The following is a 21,469-nucleotide window of genomic DNA, read 5'->3' on the forward strand; positions in this document are numbered from 1 at the left end:
GGAACGGAATGACTGGAGCTATGTGAGGGGCCTGCGGGGCCCACCGGTCCCAGTGGGACGGGCTGCTCTGCCGGCAAGTTGCTGCAGAGGCTTTGGCTCTTTGCTCTGTAGAGTTTGGGGTACAAAAGGTAGTTTTCAGCTGCTTTTCTTGACTGCCCTGAGACTACTTTAGAGTACACAGCACAAGAGGAAAGTGAGGGGAGATAATAACTTGAGCTGGAGGGGGGAGCGAGTGCTCCCTCCAAAATCCCCCCCAAAGCCTCCAGTGCCTGGTCTCTGCCCGCACTGGATGTCTGGGGGTGAAGCAGACAAATGAGCAGCCCCATGGTTCCGCCGAGAGAGCAAAGGCAGCGTGCACAGCCTGATAAAAGCAAGGCAAAAAATAGGGGGGGATTGGTCGGTGGTGGGCAGGGACACATAGGAGAGGAATTGGGCTGTGGGCAGCAGGAACAGTGGGGCTGGCAGGGCACAGGCTGGGCAGGTGCAGACGGACAGAGGGACTGCATGAGAGCTGGGGACTCCGGGATGAGGGGGCTGAGATAACAGCACGTTTTCAGAAGTCGGCAGAGAAAGGTTGGGGTTTGGAGATCGCAGAAAGGGAAGAGGAATCGGGGTTTTGGCAAGTCCTAGATGTACTGGGCAAGGAGATCAAAAACGATCTCCAAATTAACTTGGGCAGGAATAGGGGCATGGAGGCGACTCTGGTGTTCTTGCCACACTGACCTTAAAGTAGACAGTGAGCTGGAGGAATAATGAATCAATTCAGCAGTGAACCCCCTTCCCCAAATCTCCCCTTAAAAAAAGAAAACTGAGGGCATTGAGCTGCACAAAAAACCCCTCCTGAACACCAGAACTTTTCATGTCTGCGTTTTTCCTGATGCTTTGTACCTTGCTAAACTGAACAAACTGCTCTAAGAAAAGTGGAATGCCATGCACCATGCCTGTGCTCAGCGCTTGGCCCCCAGGGTGTGCGGCCATGGGGATCGATGATGGGACTTCTCCTGTTACACCACAGGGAGCCCCGGGCCAGGGACGTGGTGGCCCATGAGTCCTGTACAGCTCTGTCAGGGCCATTGGGGTCAGGATGATACAGGAGCTGGGTGACTGGGGCGAGGAAAGGCCACCCCAACCTTTGCAGGTAGCCAGCTCTCTGGTGGAGAAATGGGAAAAGCCTTTGCAGCACATGATCTGCCTTTGGATGAGGAGGGATGTATTAGACATGGTTGGCTAAAGGGAGTTGGGTCTTGGCCTAGTGTGGAGTGATTTTCACACATATTGTGAGATGCCAATGAAAGTCCTGGTGGAGTGTAAAGTCATTAAATGAGATGAAATTAAACAATTTAGTTATTTCTGCTTCATCATATTTGTGCAGTATGGCAGGCAGAATGAATTACTACTAATGATCAAATTTAGTAATACTAATTAAACTATCTCAATTTAATTAATACTAACAGAGAAAACAGACAAAATTACTCATGTAAACCTTGAACTTAAAATCAAAAGATGCCTCCGCTTTTATGAGTCACTGAATGTGAGGCTTTCCTCTGAAAATAGACTGTATAGAAGTGGCTCTTTGTACTCGGTAAGTAAGCTGCTCCATTCTATGGAGAGTTACAGCTCTCCCCTTATCTTTTTTTTTTCCTTCCCTTTTTTCTAAATGTTACTACTTTTACTTGTTGTGTTCCTGAAAAGCCTCCGGGAGAAGAATCTGAACTCTATTTTGACTCACGCAACTTCAACAGGATTGCTAAAGCAGGGACAAATTCTGCCCCTGTTACTACTGTTAGGAAGACAATGAGTTTATAAAGAGCCTGTGGAGCCTCCCTTGCTGGGAATGAACCAGACGGAACATAACCTGGCCTATACTTTCAGATTTAGCCTACAAGACCAGTAAATTGGGAAAACCCCAAAACTGAACTCTCTACATCAAGGAAGATTGCTTTGGAGTCACTGAGAGATAATACCTGTAGCCACAAAATAAAAACTCTAGAGATACATGATGACTGCACTGCAAGCCCTCCCTATAAAGAAAACGTGAATTTTAACCTGTATCTTATTTGAAAAAGACTAGATTTATTCTACTGTGCATAGTTATAAGCAAAATACAAGCATAATTAAACAAAAATATTATTGTATTTCTAAAACAAACTCCTGCCAATAACAAATCTTCCATCTCCTACTCCCATTGACTTCAATGAATGTACAGTCGGGTCCAATACCATAGATTCACAGACATGACCTTTAACCCAAAAGACTACAAGGAAGTCCTTCAAAAAAAAAAGGAGAAGAGCCAAACAAGGAACGTTATGTGTAAAAATGTTCCTGCAAAATCTCAAATCTTATTGTTTAGCACATGCAAGGATGAAAAAAACCAACGCCACATGCAAATTTCATATCTAACTTTATCCTGTTTTTTAAAAAAAGATACCTTTTCTGTTGTCATATTTAAAAAGATGTAGTTATAGCAAAAGCACAAAAGGATACCTAAAGTTGTATAAAGGTGCTCCAGGCAATGCAGAAATTATTGTGTTCAGCCTCAAGGGTGGCTGCATTTTATCGGTAGTGATTTTTGTTACTCATATCTCATAATTAAAATTACATTTCATTGGCTTCTGAAATGTATTTAGCTGCATCTCTTTGTGTGTAATAACTAGTATTTGTATAGATGATGTAAGAGTTGGGTCATGCAAGTGAATATGCCTGAAAATATTATTATTATGGTGTCACTACTGTTTTCAAAATTGAATATTAATAACCAAAGTAACTAAAGGCTACATAGTCAAACCTATGAGATATGTTCATGTTTAGCCTCTTGATTTATTAATATTAGATTTTTTCTTTTTAAAAGTATCCTGGTTTTGGATTATACTTTTCTAGTTCTACCTCTGTTCAAATAGAATATACTATAAAAACAAATGCCTAAAACAAGACGATACCTTTTGTTGTTCTGAACTAAAACCAGGTGAAGCTTGAAAGCTACAACTTGGCATGTTGTTAGTAATCCTTACTAAGAACAGACACCTTTGTCAAATTTAAAATATAAACGGGTTTTAACAAAATTGCAGTCATTTTGCCGTATTTCTTTTGAAGCCCCAATCCTTCCCCTGTATGCTATTTACATTTCTCTAGAATAGTCCAGCACTAGGGGAGGTGATGCTCAGTGTTTCGGGAACATGAAATCTGCTGCAAACTGGAGAGTCCTTCTCCATTAAGAAATGGCTTCTCATCTTTTGGTCCCTTCTTATGGAATTTAGTATTAATTTCAGAGCAAGATAGTCTATTTTGCAAGGTGTTCACCTCTGGAGCTTATTTATTCCTTGACCTCCATGTTAAGGCCATTAAGCGAAGGTGATTCTTAGAACAGAGGTAGCTTAATGCCTATCCATTGGGAAGGATGTAGGGATTGTGGCCTTTAATTTTTGACCTTCATTGTAGATTGTGGTCCTAATCCTTCGATTGCAGAATTGTTAAAAAGTATATATGGCAGTTGGCAAAAATCTTAATGTTCCAGTAAATGCAAAAGCCATAAATTCAGCTGCTGACCTTTTCCATCCAGGTCACATGTGACACCTACTGGAGTTTGTCAGGCTGTGTGGAATTTATGGAGCTCATATAGGTATCAGCTGCGAAAGCTGAACTTTCATGAAATGTCTTTCAAAGGCACTTCCAAAACCCTTGTAAAAAGTCAGTATGTCTTTTTTTAAGGGTATACATTCTACACGCATTTTACAAGGTCTCATCATGCCGTCTCTGCAAATCTTCAACACTTAGGAATCTTCAGCTCTTAAATTATTACTCTCTATGAAATAGAGAAATCAAGCCAGGCATGTAATTATTGTGATTACCAACTTCCAACAACCCCTTTCCAAGCCTACAGAATACACTGAACCTCTGCGCACTCCTTTCTTTCTCATGTGCATCTCTCTACCCCTCTCTGAAATCAATGGTATTGATGGCGTATTGTCAGTCAGGGAAATGTGATTTGATAGTACCCTAAAGCAGTTGCAAAAGAAGGGAAGGAATACAAAACCTACTCAGGTCCACACCGTGAGCGTGAGATCAATGTTTTCAATAATACGTTTGCCGCCATGTAGCACCCTAACTGTCGCAATTAATAATGTAGAAGGAGCTGATTAAGTAAAGTGCTCTCCACTGTGTAAACACATAAAGATCTATAGGGCAAAAGAGGAAAGAACAAACAAAACGTCATTTTTATATTTTATGTGGACACATTCTTGCTTTCTATTCTGCTCTTGTAACAAGTACTGTACTAGCCACTCTGACAGAGTCAATAAATCGATCTGGGACCTGATGCAGCAGCGAGGCAGACTAATCCAATATAGCATTATCTGCAGTGGAGGCTGGGGGCAGGCATGGGGTGGCCAGGAAATCGGCCAAGTCAAGTAGAAGCAGTACGAGGCACATAACAATAATCTTGCCTTATACTTGCTTGTTTGCTTTGTGTGTGTGTGTATATGTATGCATGTGTGTATCTGAACAAATGTGCAGCTCTGCAGGAGAAAGTGCTCTGCCCATGCTGCATCTCCAAAGTCCTTACAATATCCAAAGTCCTTACAATGCTCCAGTTGGTCACAGGACCCTGTGGTTCAGCACGGATCAGCACCCACTCTGATTTAATCATGTCGGCAGCGTGGCCAATGAATTTAAAGATCTGATGACTCTCTCCCCCACCACACAAAAGTCAATACCTGCTCCCCCTCTCGACTGCCCCCACCACAACAGCAGCAAGACCTGCCGCTTGCCCATTGAAAAACAAACCTGAGCATCCCCTTCCATGTGCTCTGTACCTGCGAACATAGGAACTGTCATGTTTTGTCAGATTAAACGGTCACTTGGGTCTGGTATTATGTCTCTGACAGTGGCTGCACTCCTCTTGGGAGGAAGATGCAAGAATCCCTGTAAAGGAGACGGACCAAAATGATTTGGCCTGAGGGGAAGCTTCTTCCCAGCCCCATGCAGTAAGTGGTAGGCCTTGTAAATCCATGTTAGCGGGGAATATGAGATTGAAAAAATAAAAATAAAAGAAAGTTTCCTGCTGAATGGAAAAAAAGAAAACTGGTTTTTGGCAGAAGTTCTTCAAGAAGGAGAACATAGGCCATTGTTATTATGAAGACTTTTCAATGAAAATGCAGAAAATCATTGCCTTTTAGAGTAATTGTTTAGCTAAAGAAAGGTTACACAGCTTGTAGAGAATTTAGTAAGAAATTAAATCTCTCCAGCTCATTCATCATATTTCTGCATTTGCCAACTCTTCCCACCAGGCCCACACTTACTTCTTCTCTCTCTTCTCCCCTACTGTGGAGCATAAGTAATGGCCATAAAACCCACAGAAAGGGTGCCTTACGCACAGGCTTCCTGTTTATTGTAAGGAGGGGGAAAAATGCAGTAAGTTTAATTACTTAGTTTGGGAAATTCGTTTATGTCCATTGTAAATAATTGTATGCTGTATCTATTGGAAATAGGATGCTTAGTGTTAGTTTCCAAAAAAAAAGTCTGAACTGCTCACCAGAGCCTGCAAGGAGGACGAAGAAAAAGCACAGGAAAAAGGATCCCCCCTGCCGAGGACTAACCCCAGCATTTCTGGACTGATTTGGCTCCAACCCACTTTGAAGATAAGGCCACATGATGGTACTGGGAAGTTTTCTATGAATCTTTACGTTTATAATGCAATATGTGCTTTCTTCTTGAGGTATACTGTTCTCTGCTGCTTTTTAAGAACTGATCTGAGAGCGAAATTTCATACTGCCCCTCTGCGCAGAAGCTCAATTAAACAGGCTTTGTGCACTGAGCTGAACAGACAGTGAAGGGAATGGGAGTTGGGGAGTGACCCTGATTTCTGGTCACCTTTGTATCTCCTCTCTGTGGAGCACACTCTGGACTGTCATTAGCAACTGTGATCAGAGCAGCACGTTCATACTCATGCTGCACTGAGGACGTGTGGCTACGGAGCTATTATGTGATCAGGGGCACATCAAGAGTACCACAACCGCATGCGGGCTCTTTGCTCCCATCATGGTGGAACCATCACAATTTTAGCGAAGGATTCAGCCAACATTTCCTTGACTAACTTCAACAAAAGAGAAGAGCGAGTTTAATATGGCCAACCACAAAGCAAAGGGAGGATCTGAAATCCTCTTTCAGCTTCCCAGAGTCTGAGACCTGCTGATGCTTGACAGAGATTAACACTGCATTTTCTATGCATGCTGTCTCTAGACTTATACTACATTTTTAGAGCCATCTCCAGCCCACCCTCAAGATCAGGCCAGTATAGCTGCTTCCTGGCTGGAAGATGAAAGACAGCACCAACATTCAGGTCACATATCAGTAGCTTGGTGCCACTGGTTCTGCAGCAAAATACTTTCTGCTCAGGGATCAAAACTTTCAGTGGTCATAATAGGGCTCAAGCCCACAAGAACCCATCCTTCTTCAGTGCCCTTCAGCCCAGGCAATTACTACAAAACTTTCAGTGGTCATAATAGGGCTCAAGCCCACAAGAACCCATCCTTCTTCAGTGCCCTTCAGCCCAGGCAATTACTATAAATTAAATGGTCACATATACAACTTTCTTTTCTCACACGCTCAGCTGTTGATTATAATGGTTCTGTTTCTGATCTCTGTTTTGTGTGTCCCATTTCTTACATATATTGTAAATCTCTAGTAGGAAAGCGATCCACGAGGGTATAGGGCCCACATACACTCAAGAGCAATTTAAAATTCAGGTGGAACTTTGGGCACTGTGTAACTCCACTCCGGGTGTCGGAGGAGGGCAGCCCTTGCTTCCCATTGCCGTTATGCGAAAGTCCACAGATCCCTGCTGGGTTTGGAAGGAGAGTGACCCCTCTAACTTCAGCAGCTCTAGAAAGTAGCAGTCCCACACCCCAAAATTGTGTTTTTATATCTAGTCTGTGCAGATTTCTGTTCTTTACCCAGGAGAGACGTTATTCCTGCATTTAAATGATGTTCTGAACCTGCCAGTACATTTGCTGCTACAGGCCAAGAGAAGGAAAGGGACAGTCAAGTCTCTGCTTAAAAGTGCTTTGCAGCTTAAATTTCTTCCAAAGCCACGCATGCTGGCCTAGGGAGGTTACTTTATGGAATATGTAGTTCTCAGGGGGCTGAACTGATTTGAACAAATGCTTCCAAATTAGTGTTCTTCACCTTCATTCGTGCTCAAACACAAGCAGTGCATTTAGCCTGGAGGATAAGTATTATCCTGGGGAGGAACAGTCACCTAAGCAACAAGTAGCGCTGACCTGGCTTATAAATAGTTCTGCTCAGAACCCCCAAAATAAAAGGCCTGATCTTGTTCCTGCAGCCTCTCATGTTCTCTGCACATCCACTGCAATGTACGAGTCATATGCACCCCTTACACTTTTTCTGAACAGGAACTGCTCCGCGAAGTGAAGCGGTGGCTCAGCTGTTAGCACACTGCAGCAACACCACAAAATCCTGACCTCACCCTTCCTCCCTGAGGGCCAGCGGATGCTGCCTGTCTGACCAGAGCAATTACTGGGTGCTGGGAAATGGGCAAAAGAGAGAAGGGTGCAGAGGCAGAAAAGAACAGGTAGCTTGTGGTACTCATTAATACAGCACATCAACATGAGCTGTGCGTGAGTCTGGCAGCTCTGCATCACTTTCTGACGCTGCAAAGGGCAGGGCACTGTGGCAGGGGTTCAGCAAGAAGCAAAAATGGAAAATCCCCATGAAGCGAGGCACATGTTTTATCTGTCAAAAGAAAAATGTGTGCACTGGTTTCTTTCTTCCATAGGGTGGCAATGGAACCTGGGCACAAAACAGCTATGTGGTTTCAGCTGCAGGAGCAATAGCTCTGGAGGAACTGCATTAGCTTCCTATTCAAGGTGCTGACTTTGATCTATGAATCCTATACGCTTTCGCTTTCAGGCCTTGCTACCTGAGAGACTGCTTCCCTGCCTCCCCCCTGCCTGCGCCACCTCCAGCCGCGGGGAGGGGCATCACCTGCACTACATTCCTCCGAATTAAGTGTCTAGGCAGCAGTGACTGGCTGTTATCACAGAAGGACCATCTACTCTGGAATTTGCCTCCCTCCCTTGTCTGACAGAGCTCACATCTGCTAACCTACAGGACACAGCATAAAGCTCATTTTTTTCTCATGCCCTTTGTTTTAAAGTACTGCAAGTGAAAAATTGCAGGTTGCAGTTTGCTTTCTAAAAGGATTGTGGGGAAGTAAAATAGTCTTTCCCTTGTCTCTTGAAAAGAAAGTAATTGTACAGTTAGGTTTGTAAATGCACCTGAGGCACACAGTGGTTTTTTAGAGATAAATAAAAGCCTAAAAGAAGAAGCTACAAAGATACCACTGTTTAATTCAGGAAACGCAGAGAACAGGAGCAGATCTAAAGAAGTCAGCAATTTCCTTATACTGTAAACATAGTAACCCTTTTGCTAAACTTCAGTAATTCCCGCAACTTACTACAGGGCAGGCATTACTCTTTTACAGACATGTTTCACAGTGTGCATTTTTGTACCTGGTCTTTATAAGGCTGGTAGCAAGACCACTGCTGTGCTTCTGAGCTTGCTGGTGTTCATACTCGTCATTTTGCTGCCTAGATAAGCTTGTTTGACTTTTTGGCGTTTTCTTATACTTTATTGCGGTGTGCTAGGTAAGTTATGGGCCTTTTGTTTCAATTGTTTTGCGTTATAAAGGACGAGCTCTGTCTACAGCACTGGTGTAACTGTGTGGCTCTAGGGCCCCACCAGGGAAAAGTGTGAAAAGACAAGACCTTGGCTTACTATCCATGATCTGACTGTAGCTTTGGGATCATGCAAAGGCAGAAGCAGGAAAAGCTTCTACTTCTGGTCTTCTAGAAAGTAGTTTTATCTTTTCCTAGAGAAAGGTAAGAGAATAAATATTTGGTTTTGCGCTTAACTAAGTTTTATAAACTAACTGGGATGGATCTGATATAAAGCATGTTTAGATTAGAGAGAGATTTTTCCTGAAAAAGCTGGACAAGAGGGTGTATGATACACTTTCTCTCCTAAGCAGAGAAGAAAACCATTTAGTTTCTCATAGGTGGTAAAGCAGTTGTCCTCTGCCTGGGTGCCTGCAGTGGGAGGCAGTTTCTGTTCTGTGCATCTTCGTAACCTTACTGTGTAAGGCACACGGGCTACTGGCAGGTAGGAGTGATTAGATGGAGCAGGCATGTGTTGCTCAGGAGTTGTTTTTAGCATCCGAAGTACAATTTCCAGGAAGATGTAGGGTAAGTAGGTGGCAAACAGGACTCAGCCTAGTAAACAATGTTTAGCATGAAGTGGAGCTGCAGCACACTGAATACAGCACACTGATCCCTAAAGGAATTTTGTACTATAGAGCAACATGAGGGCACTAGAGATCAGCAAACACTGTTTAGAGTGGTGAGTGACAGCACAAACTGGTCACAAAGAGCAGGTTCCTAGTTTAGTGTTACCAACTGCACGTACTCTGAGTGCATATGCTGTGTTTCACAATTACTTTTATCACTTGGTTAGGAAAAAAAAACCAACCAAAACTCAGAACCCTTTATTCTTTATTAGTGTTGTTACTACTGATAGGCTAGTCCCTAATTAATGTGATGGTACTTTCCCATTCCTCTACTACTCTCCTTATTAGAAGTCCTTGGCAATATGAGAGACGTATCTATTAGTTAGTCATGAGGTATCTAGACCAGCTTGCTTTTGAAACTAAAGACTGTGTACCCCAGGCATACTTATTTCTGATTTGCATATGGAAAAGGCAGTTAAAAAGCTGATGCCCCCATATTACTTGCGAGTCAAGTAGCAAAAGTAAATGATTTATCAAGCAAAGGTTACAACACCTGTGCCTTTTTGTCAACATATACAGAGGATGCCAAGTCAAGTGTTTCTTCTAATAGCTCAAACAGAAATTTAGATTCAAATAACCGCCCAGATAGGACAATTATGCAGTGAGCCGCTGGAGTGGCAGAGTGATGGATGGGGTAAGCAGAGCCAGTGTATGAAAAAACAAACCAACTGAAAAGTTTTGAAGCTGCTAAAACCAGACAAAGCCAACAGCCCTTTTGCGGCTTTTGTTGCTGAATCAGAACTACTGACTTAAATCAGTTTATTTCCTGGTCTCTTCTGTCATGGAGTTGTCATCCTGCTACAACCTTTGTTGACACAGGAAGACAGCCTTTTTCTAAATAAAGTATTATATAAATTCTATAAAATTCCTTTAAGGGATTATATTTGAAGCAATGCGACATAAGTCAGAACATGCTGCTAATGGAAATGTCTACTGCTAATTTTTATAATGCCCATTAAGAAAGGCACTGGTTTTGGTTGTTTAAAAACAGCCCAGGACAGAATGATCCTTGCTCAAACCCAGCCATGCTGTTGTACATTTGTCTGCGATTTTATTCCAATGTTCTGTGAAAGCCCATGAATGCCCATGTATGGGAAATGCGACTTCTGCTGAACAGCGCTGTCACATCCCTGTGCACAGACTCACTTTTGCAGCATTTTAAGACTAATAACGAAGATGCGTAACTAGTGTCTGTAGTCAAATGACCCACCAATTGGAAGAGAAAATCAGAGCCACAAAAAAGCTGACTGTAATGTTTTCTTATAGTTTGTAGCTGGACCGTAATTTTAAAAAAGCAGATGTTCAGATACAGTCTTCATTTTTATTTTGTTGTTCCAGCAGTAAAGAGTTGCTTAACCCTTATATTTAAGCTTGACTTTCAGAAGCTCTGAGTGTTCACTGCTTCCTCTTGTCTAAGGGAGCTGTGTGGCCTGGCAGTTAGTGGTCCTCAGGACCCATATCTTAGGCTGACTCTGAATGTACTATAAAAATCCTGATGGAAAGCAGCCACCCCAGCTGCTTTTAATAACACAGTCCCATGTGTTTTTATATTTTCATTTTGAAAATATCCTAAGTGATTGTCCTATACACTAATGCCCTGCAAAAAGAGTACAAAAGCATGTCTTTGTTTAGAGGAATGCTAAGTAAATCCCAAATCATTGCAGTTAGTATTTTTACCTCACTTCTCTGATTTAAAACACAGTCAACTTCAGAGTTGTTTCATGAATAAGTAGTGAGTTTTGCTGATAAATTATATATTTAGTATCAAGTGGGTTGTGGTGGTGTAATGATGTATAGAAGCACGGAGATGCAGCTGGAGTCAGAGACTGGAAGTCAGTCTCCTTACCCACTGCAGCATGTTTGACTTTAATTGAAAGCTGTGCTTGAGTATTGTTTTTCACTGTACAGCATTGTTATTCACTATACTGCATTACGTAGAAGCACTTAAAGTAAGGCTAGAGCACTTTAAAATGATTTAAGTCATAAATAAAGAGGATAAAAGTTTAAAGTCAACAAACTTATCTGGGAAACCTAGGCTGCAGGATGCAAGTAAGTTTAAAATATTTTTGAGACTTAATACTGTTGTGTCTTACTACATAATCAATTTACCAACTAGTAGTTTTTCAAGTCTTCTGGAAAAGGTAAGTAGCATTCTCCAAAGGGTTTCAAGTTTCCCGAGCTATGAAGGAAAAGACCAAATGCTTAAGGGCTTTAACAGTATACCTTAACATTCCTGTTTCCTGATTTCAGTGTATTTCTGTGTATTCCAGTTGTTTCCAAAACGACTGGAGAAATACGATTTAAATGTGAAGGCGCATGAAAACTTGTCACGTACGTGAACTGAGTAAAGGAAGAGGCCTAAAAAGTGGGGTGCAGGCTGCGTTTTGTTAAGGCATGAAAAAAAATCAGAACCTGATGGGTTAAAACCCTGCTCTGCACTGCTGGTGTACTTTCTGTGACCCTATTTAATGCAGAGAAGGTTTGAGATTCGATGTAGTTTAACCTGTGCTGTCGACAGAGCTATAAACTAAAGCCCCTAACAAATTGTACACAAAGAACAGATAGCAAGAAAACACATTGTGTTCACAGGCATCTGGTTGCAGCCCTGTAAACTGAAGATCTTCGGTAATGAGTGACTTGCATTTCATTGACAGCGTAGGTTCTGAAGCCATCGCAACGAGGAGTCTGCATGCATATACTGGACTGTAGCATGTGACAGCCATTAATCTGTACACTAATTATTCAGATGCATATAAATGATTTGAAAGAACTTACAAGACCTAAAAGTAGTACTCCCCAATTTGCTAGTTATTTTATTTATTACTTTTCAGTCATCGCAACAAGCTCAAAACAAAATTACAAATATTTCTTGCTGTTGATCTTTAAAAGAATTGTAATGTAGTCAAGCAATCACTTAAAACTACAAACTACAGTTGTCCTAAAGTACTAGTTCTGTTCACTTTTTTATACCTTCTCCCCCACGATAACGTGATATTAAGCACAGACTTAATTTTTTCAACATCTGGCTCAAATTAGCTGCTAACAAAACTGCCAACAACTATTTTCTTAATCGACCCTGGGAATTTGATACAGCTTGGAAAAAGCACATTTAAACCTTGTCCTTCTCCTAAAGAAACACAAATGTTTACTTGAGCTTCTGATTTGACCATAGCAGGACTATGAATTCAGTTAACCCAGCTTTATAGGCCTGCCTCAACTGGACTTTTTTCTCTTTGTGTAAGGAAACAGATGTGCTCGCAATTACAAAATCTCCTGCTCACTCAAAGCCCACCATGCAAATGGCCAGCCAGAATTTGAGTCTATTTTTTTACATGGAAGTCATTGGAGCAGTCTCCCATTGTATTTGGTGGGGGACTAAGGTGCACTGTTACCCGATGGGTCTCTCTGAGCTCCCTTTGCATATGCAATTGCATATGTTCCCTGCCTAGGGAACAGGTTGGAGCAAGTCTTTGAAAACTCAGTCCTAGAGGAAAAAACCTGTGCACTAGAAGCCAGTATCTCAGAAAGCAAGAGAGATCTTTCCAGTTATGAAAGCAGCGTTATTACTACATAAGCCCAAAAAAACACAACAGACAAACAAACTGCAAGTGACATTTCACTGTAGTTACTGAGACCATGTGGGTGAAGTGACAGCAGCAATGCAGCTGGCTCCGCGGGGACACGTTAGAGTACACTGAAGAAGAAGAGGCTGCAGGCATACAGAGAAGTTGAAAGCGGCCCACCTGAGTCTGTTGAGGGATATTTACAAAGCTTGGATCCCGTGGTCCAACACTGACGAATCGGTTTGCGGGGGAGGTGCTGGGTGTCGAGTAGGCTGTGAAGGGAAGGGACACATGCGTTGAGGAAGCGGCACTAGATTGCACACGAACAACACCAAAACACACTGTCTCAGAGCCACCTAAGCAGATGTTTAACATAGAAATGTGCAAACGTTTTAGAGAGCGAGAGTTTGGTTTTAGACACTGGAAAGGTTTGGTCTTAATGATGGGGATATAAACACGTAGGGGACTGGGCTGCTGAGAGAGGGCTCCTTGCCAGGCAGGACGGCAACGACGTGCGCTCAGGGAGAAGTGTGCTGGGGTCACCTGTGCTGCTCTCTATCCCAGAGGAGAACCGCTGCAGGCCTTTCCATGCTGGGCTAGCACAAGAGACTTCTGTAGGTCCTGGTATTGCCTGACTGTTTTCACTTGAATATGTGGTATCTCTAGTTTTAATGGAGTTTTGTATAGCAGTGAATTTACTAAAGTGCTTATTAACAGAATCAGACCCTTATTTCATGCTAATCCAGCATTCTCTCTCGATATAAAGTTTTGGTTTTCATACTGCTGTGGTCTGCACTCTCTAAAATGTTCACTTGATGTGTTTGACAAACTAGGAAGATCCTTTCGGTAAAAAATTAATGGGTTGCAGTTTCACTGGGGTGGTAAGTGCAATCAGTCTGAAGGCTGAAGCTGCCTTTAAAAACTGGAATGGCTCCCATAAATGTAAAGCTATTAAATGCAATGCAAGCCAAGAACCCAGATTACTTCCAAACTTGAAGTACTTTAATGATTTTATTGTTGCATTATATTCTCCACTGCAACTGTCCACAATGCCACGTACTTCCACATCCAAAAGCTTTCAATGCATTTTCAGTCTTCCTCTCATTTGAAAATCCCCCATGTAATCTTCGCCCTTGTTCAGTTTTTTTGCATGTTCAGATCTAAATTCAAATAACCTAAATAGATGCCTTAATACAAACAGTGATTCTGTCTATTTTAAATAAATCTATGGGAATGCATTCTGCTGAATAAAATCCCCAGACAATCTAACTATCCAATGAAGAGACAAAAAACAATGTTAAAAGGAAAGTTACTTGCCAAATTCCAGTCAGGCTAAATATAATGTTCAGGCCTCAACGTTACAGAAAAATACAGCGAGTTAAGAGTCAGAGAAGACACTGAGTTGTCTGTGTAGATGAAAGCCTGTTGCCTTTCTGAAGGCAAAATGTTCAGTGAAGAGGCATTACATTGGAGGAGCGTTTGGTTTAAGACTGTACTGAATCAGACCAATGCTCCACCTTATCCCCTGTCCTCTCTCTTACAGAGGCCATAAGCAGATGCACAGGGAAGAGTCAAAACAGGTCACATATTTACTTTCTCATATTCTTTCCCACCCTCTGACTATTTTCAGCTCAGGGACTCCCTGTATTTAATGGCCCACAAGGGATTTCTCATTGATGAATGCCCAGTCTGCCCTTGAACCCATGCAAACATTCTGCATCCCACAAAGCCCTTTGGCGAGGAGTTCCCAAGTCTACGAGCATGCAGAACCCCATCCTTCCCTTCCCCTTCTACCCAAGTCTCACAAACGCCCCATGATGCCTCCTAATTCTTACAATTATATGAGACAGCTTCACTTTCTTAAAGAGCATTCCCCTGAAATCACCCCAGGAACTGCATATCTTCATTTCTTATTGATCTGAGGGGAGATAAGGCTGACTCCCGACTTCTAAGAATGAATTCTTCCAGTGAGGTGAGCTTTTCTCTCCAAAAAGCTAACACTTTGCTAGTACTTGCAAAAATCATGCAAGGAACACCTTTCCTTCACAAAGTTTTAAAGGAATTTTTAAGTGCGCTACTTCATTTTTCCAAGATGATTTTGCAAATTGCAGTGCAGCTTGCATATTAGAGCGTGAACAGGTACACTGGTTGTTACTCATAACTGCAAATCAAGGAAGAAATGAACTGAGTAGATTTGGTGAGATGTTCTCCTTGCCTTTTTACCATCTTAATTTGCTTAATAATTCAAAGAAGCCACAAATTTGCAAAGGGTATATCTCTGTTGCTAGTGCCATGTATTAAGATTCTTCTGTACTGTTTTATGGTGAGTTTTTTTTTTTAACTAACTACTGAACCCTATGTTGTGCAAGACTACAAATTTCTTCTGCAGTGGGGAAAATTAACTCAAAGCTCAAAAATCAAACATCTGTTGTTTGGTTCTTCTGCTCTACTTTTAAGGAAGCGGAATGAGTGGAGAGGCCATTTAATCCCTTGGAGCAGGTAAGGTAATCCACTCAGAAGGGAAGGAACTCAAGATCTTGTTTACAGTTCCCTATTGGCAGATACTTTTGCTGTGATATTTGGTTGAAAATCAAAGGGAAACCATCAGAATGCTGTCTTAAATGGCTTCTCTGTTCAAACAAAAGTTCTAAAGCATTTGAAAACTGTATAATATGCACAAAAGTCCCCTCAAACCTTGCTGGGTGAATTACTATGTATACCTTTCTTCCATAATGTTCCAAACTATGTTTAACTTGCTTTCTGAAAATACTTGGATGTCAGCTTGGTATTTTCTTAAGGTCATGTAACTACATTGCTAGAGCCAAGAAGTGAAGAGTACCAAAACGACATATATGCAGAGTAGGCTTTACACTGGACTCTCCTAAGATGCTAGTCCCACTTCACTGTAAAATGTCATGAGATGTTTGTGGATTGTAAGGGGCCATTTTGGTTCAGAATATTAAGTTGACATGGAATACATATTAGCAGTGACTCCTGTTACGGTGAAATTTGGTTCAGAAAAGGGAGCAGTACCGAGTGTTGCTTAGACGATCACCAATACGGCTTCCAGCCATATCTTACTGTCTTCATATAAATGACATGGAGGTGGGATTCCTGGAAGTCTTGCCACTTCTGATCCCTATACTCTGTTCTGAGATTAGGATGGGGCAAACTGCTCTCACTGGTTAAAGCTGGGTCATATTGTAAGCCTATGGTGGGGTCTTCAAATTCTTTTTTAGGAAAGGGAAAAGCCAAAGCATGGAAAGGAACAGAAGCCAGGTATCTTAGGCAGATTTCCTGATCTTTATCAGCTTTGCTCCATGGGAATTGCATAAATCTACACCAGTTTACACTAGCTGATACCTGGCCTGTTGGGCTTGAATAGAAACATCTTCCTGCCCAGCCTAGTCTTTCTGCTACTGGAATTCACTAAGGATTGTTTGCAATATCGTAGCCCATAGCCAAGGGAATGAATGTGATGCCACAAATTTGCTATGATGCTTCACTTCAGGAACAAGCAAAACAGGAGCTGGCAGAGAAAGAACATTTGCTCACACAGACAGCTTTGATATCTAGCCAAAAAGGCAAGAAATTGTATGAAAGACAAGACAAACAAACAGTTTTGGGAATGTCATGTATTTTAAAGTTGCCTGCAGTAGGAGAATGTTAATTTAAAATATACTTTCCTGAAATAATTTCTATTAAGTCTAGGAGTGTGTCCTTTATCAGACAGTTCTGGATTAAAAGGATAAACTTTTGGTTGGTAAAGATGATTCGGGTGAGCGATAACCTAATGTACCACTAGGTCTCTCTTTTACAGACCAACACGACAGGTACATGTGCTTGATATGAAGAGCTGTACTGTTTCACAAAGGACTAGGAGTCAGTTGAGCCGTTGTGGAGTTGTAGTGAGAGAATTAACCGGAGGAACGTGGTGCAATACAGCAATTCCTACTGCAATGCATTCTGCAGCTGAGTATCTGAGAGGGAATTGCAAATTCTAACAAATTAAATGATACAGTCATAACCCTCTTTTTTATGTATGGGGAAAGGAGCGAACAGAAAGCTAAAATGGCTTGCCCAGAGGGCGCTGAGTCAATCCATAGCAGAGAAAGGGAGAGAAATCCAATCTGATTATGAATCCAGTACTATAGCCACAAGATCAGTCTTCTCATCCTGACACAAATGCTGTTTAACACGAAAACTCCTTTGTGCAAAGGGACATTAACCAATAACGATCTTGCCCAACAAAGGAAAATAGCTAAGTTTCTCCCCATGTAGAGTTGTGAACCTTAGAAAATAACATTTAGTTTAAAAAAGCTCTTTAAAAATCATGGTGTACAGGATGGCAGTATCTTAGACTCTGCATTGGAATGAGGGCCACAGATTCTAACACTCAGATTCAGTTATGATAGTGATAAAGTCCAACTGGCATGTAGTGGACGTGGTGTTTTCTTTGGGCAATGAGATATTAAACCTAGAAACTGTCAAGTTCAAGAAAATAATTGTATTGTGTTTGTTATGGGTTACCAACCAAACAAAATCAAGAGAAGATATGAGATAAGATATTTTTGGGACTACTTCTGATATCAAGGATGTGTTCTATTGAAAAGGCTTTTTATAGAGGAAAAATGAACCCTCCCAGACTTCATGAATCGCATCCCCATTGTGTCACCTCACTGAGGAAAATGCTGGCTTTCCAAAGGGATAGGATTTTGCAGCTGAAATTTTCAACTCCCAGAGCATGCCTGGCCACCCAGTAGCACCAAATCCCTGGTGTGCATCTCCAGGGGCTCTTCCTTCCTTGGACAGCACTAATGTTCATGTTTTGGTTAATGTCACAGCTGGAGAGTTTCACTATTGCTCTGAGAATCATTAACCACCTTGTTGTGATTTTTAGCTCTCATTCCCAGGAGACCATGCTGTATTGAACAGCTGCTCCTGGCTCCTGCACCCCTCAGGAGGGCCATATTCCAATTTTTGGTAGGGCCGTAACTGCATTTTGTTTCTGCAGAGGGCTTTCTGCTAGACCAAAAAAGGGAAGGAGAATGGAGAAAATGCCAACCCCTTTCACTCCGTTTCCTTGGGGGGGGGGGGCTTCATTCTCCTCCACAGAGCTAAGGAGAGAGTCTGGCCAAAATCTAACATCATTCCTGCCTTTGTTGCATAAGTGACTTTCCAATATCCTAAAGCTCTGCAGGGCAGTCAGCCATAACCCAGCGACACTCCCAGAACTGGTGCACTCTAGCAGTTTGTAACCATGGAAAACACCTTTTTGTGCGGCTTTTATGAAACTCTGGTGAATCTGCATTTGCTATTTGAAGGCCAATATTTAGTTAAGAAAAAAATAAACACCGATGAAAATGGAGGGTTGGTACTGATTGACACACTAAATGGAGTCCAGTGGGCCCTTCTGGTAAACTCTCAGTGCAAGGCTAGGCACTTGGTTTGTTTTACTCTTTATGTGGCCAGCCACTTCCACTGGCTTGGGTATATATGTAATATTTTTTTCTTAGAAAATATTTCTTATAATCTACTTTTCTGTAAAATTTTTCCCTAAATTAAATTATATGCTTCTTTACAACTCAAGTCACTATTATTCAAAACCCTTACGAAAAAGGAAGATGCATGCCTGAATATGTGTAGAACTATATGTTTAGACATCAGCGTAGCTAATTAACAAACAGTAATTATTTTCCTAATCTTTTGCTTAAATACCATTAACTGGCTGCTCTTGAGAAAACCTCGATTCCCAATTAACGTGGCAGCTGTCTGCTGAACACTGAGCCACAGTGACCAGCCCAAGCTGATACCGATGGGTGGTGTTCTGCGAACTTCAGCGGACAAATGTCAGTTTTTATGCCAGCTGAGAACCAGGCCAGACACGCATTTAGCTTGTTTACATGATCACAGTATCACAAAAATTAGGTATTAAGATTACTGCTAAAATGATGTTGGGAATTTTTTTCTTTTAGACACCACACACTGCCAGTAAACTGAGTCACAACCGTAATGACAAATATACATTGACCTAGTTTCATTTTTCCCGGTTCTGAAGACAAGGAAATAGTAAGGCATTGCTGACTATATTCAGTGATAACTATGACTAAATATTAACCTTTTAGAATCCACCGCTGAATCTTATTGATAGGACTTAAAAGACGGTACCTCCCGTCAAAGAGCATCAAAACTTCCTGATAGCACAAGTGTTGGTCTAAGATCAGAAAGAAGAGTGGAGGGGAGGGAATGAATCAACTTCTTAGCTCAACAAAAATCTGATCAATTCTAGAAGGTCACGTTCACAATCTTACCAGTCTGTCTCACACTAAAACCCATTTTAACTTCTAAGCGAGCCAGAGCATCTTGCTGAGTTTGCAGTTGTGCACTATCGCGTAGCAGAAGGCAATGCAAAACTCCAAGAACTACCAGATTTTAAAAATGCCCCCTGGAACCTGTGCAAATCTCCTGAACAGCATACAAAGCTTTAAAAATGTAGGCTTCACATGGTCTGAATAGCGAATACCTCTTTGCACATCAAGCAGTGGCTGCATATAGCATTTAAATAATAAACTTGAAAAGCACACAAAGGGATTTGCTCTTTCGATTAGATTGATTTTTGTTTGTGGATGTTATTTGGACTCCCTTCACTGTGGAACAAGTCCCCTACAGTTGCCATTAAAGCACTGAAAGCTTCCCTTTTGTTTTTAAATGTCAGTTTGAGCATAGCTTCATTAAATCATTTCACAATTAACTCCCTGAACATCCAGACTTTTTTAAAGCATCAAACCCAGCTGAATCGCATTTGTTTCCCAGAAGAGTGAGTCCAAAGTGGTATCCCCAAGTGTGTATCCAGGAATTTGTATATTTGACTTGTGGCTACACAAAATACATATGGGAGCTGTGTGGGTGGTGGAGAGAGGATTAAAGCTTTCTCCCTGGGCCTAAGAAATACCATAGCTTCTTGCCCAAAATGCAGGGCTCGGGAACCAAGTCATAAGGGAAAGACGTCTGGGTTAATCTAGGAAGACTTATTCCCAAAAGAACTATAAATGAAGTGAACTCAAAGGAGTTGTTAGTTTAGCCCAGTATGTATAAGCAGCAATGTTTTCGATGAGGCTATCTGTCTGACTTCCATGTAGTATCTATCCTCTAAAACCTGGCTTGAGATAACAAACTGCCTTCTCATGACAGTAAACAAGATCCCGAAGGTCCCAGGTCTGTGTCACAGCTTAGCTACTGGCCTTGATTTCTCTCATGCATGGTTATGTGAAATGCCAACAAAGCAGAAATGAAACTGTAACCTTAAGCTAACTCTTTTCTCGTTAATATAAAAGCAGCTCAGAATTTTGTCCATCATATACAGAGTGGAGAGCTCTCCTACTTCCTGAGAGCTAGTCCAGTCCTCATCTCTGAACAGCCGATACACGGTGATCGCAGCACATCACGCACTGCTGTTAGCCCTTGGTTCCCGCTGCGTCTATACTTACTTGGAGAAGTGGGAGAGGTGGCCCCTCCTTCTGTTGATGTAGTTGGAGGTTTTGTGTCTGGCACTGGCAGAGGCACAGGCCTAGCCATTGGTGGTGGAGGTGGTGGTGGCAACATTGGGGTAGGAAGGAATGGATTGTGCACCTTGCCTTGGCTGCTACCATTGGGCTGCCAAAAAACAAGCAAACAGACAAAAATTATACTAAAAATCAGCTATTAGGAACTTCTGGCAATAGTTGAAATCTAGTTGAAAGCTATGTGCAGTACATTTACAATTACTTGAGAGGTGGCAAAGAAAGTGCTGTGTCAAATTCTCCATTGACTTCAAGGAACTTTGTCTCAAACTCTGTGAACCTTATGAAACTATGGAAATTCTCGCTTTTAAACATTTGTCCTATTAGCAACTGGTCTGAACTGCCCTGGGTTAAATTCTACTACTCTTTGCATTTCCTGCAGCCACTAACTCATGCTTAGTGAGAGCTGAAGCAGTATTTTTGACCCCTTAAATCCCCCAGTTTCATGCCTCTGTTATACCCTTAGGATATCAGTGCCTAGGACTTGAGTGTAAATTTCTTAAAGATACTGCTCATTAAGAGAAAAAACAAGCATTTTTGGTGGTCTTAAAAGTCATGCTGCTATCTTATTACAGGAAAATGAATGAGTATATATTAAAGTAACTGCTCTCCCACATCCCTTTTGAGTTAGCAATAGTGTAGCTCACAGTTTAGTTGCCATTAGGATCATATGGAGAAACGACTGAACTTAGAACTGCTTCATTTTACACATTAGGAAAAAAAACCCCTCCATTTAGTCTGGGATGTGGTCAGTCACAGGCAGAATGGGCCCAGCTATACAAGTGTGGTCTTTCAATTAACCACCAGAAAAACCTGTCCATAAGCAAAAGTGTTTTCAAGTATCACAAAAACAAGAAGCAGGCTTAAAAAAAATGCCACCCCTCCCCCCAACTTGTTAAGTTTATATTTTAAATGTAATACAGCCTGGACACTTGAAAACCATACAGAGAGATGCCAAATACCATTATAAAGAGAAAGTAGGACAGCCT

At 41.7% G+C, this 21,469-nt stretch overlaps 1 protein-coding gene across 12 annotated transcripts in view; it reads right to left on the reverse strand.

Annotated features, from left to right (window-relative positions):
• The window catches only part of NFIA (nuclear factor I A), a 254,322-nt gene that overhangs the window by 16,826 nt on the left and 216,027 nt on the right, over nucleotides 1-21,469 (reverse strand). For 9 of the 12 annotated variants that reach the window (XM_076340076.1, XM_076340066.1, XM_076340074.1 and 6 more), the window contains 2 exons: nucleotides 20,409-20,574; nucleotides 13,102-13,193 (listed from right to left, as the gene is read on the reverse strand). In XM_076340076.1, coding sequence (XP_076196191.1) covers nucleotides 13,102-13,193; nucleotides 20,409-20,574 — 258 coding nt within the window. The remainder of the gene's footprint in view (nucleotides 1-13,101; nucleotides 13,194-20,408; nucleotides 20,575-21,469) is intronic. The other 3 variants (XM_076340075.1, XM_076340070.1, XM_076340065.1) reach the window with 1 other exon arrangement.

The sequence above is a fragment of the Aptenodytes patagonicus genome, chromosome 5 (genome assembly GCF_965638725.1).
Source record: "Aptenodytes patagonicus chromosome 5, bAptPat1.pri.cur, whole genome shotgun sequence".
NCBI lineage: Eukaryota > Metazoa > Chordata > Aves > Sphenisciformes > Spheniscidae > Aptenodytes > Aptenodytes patagonicus.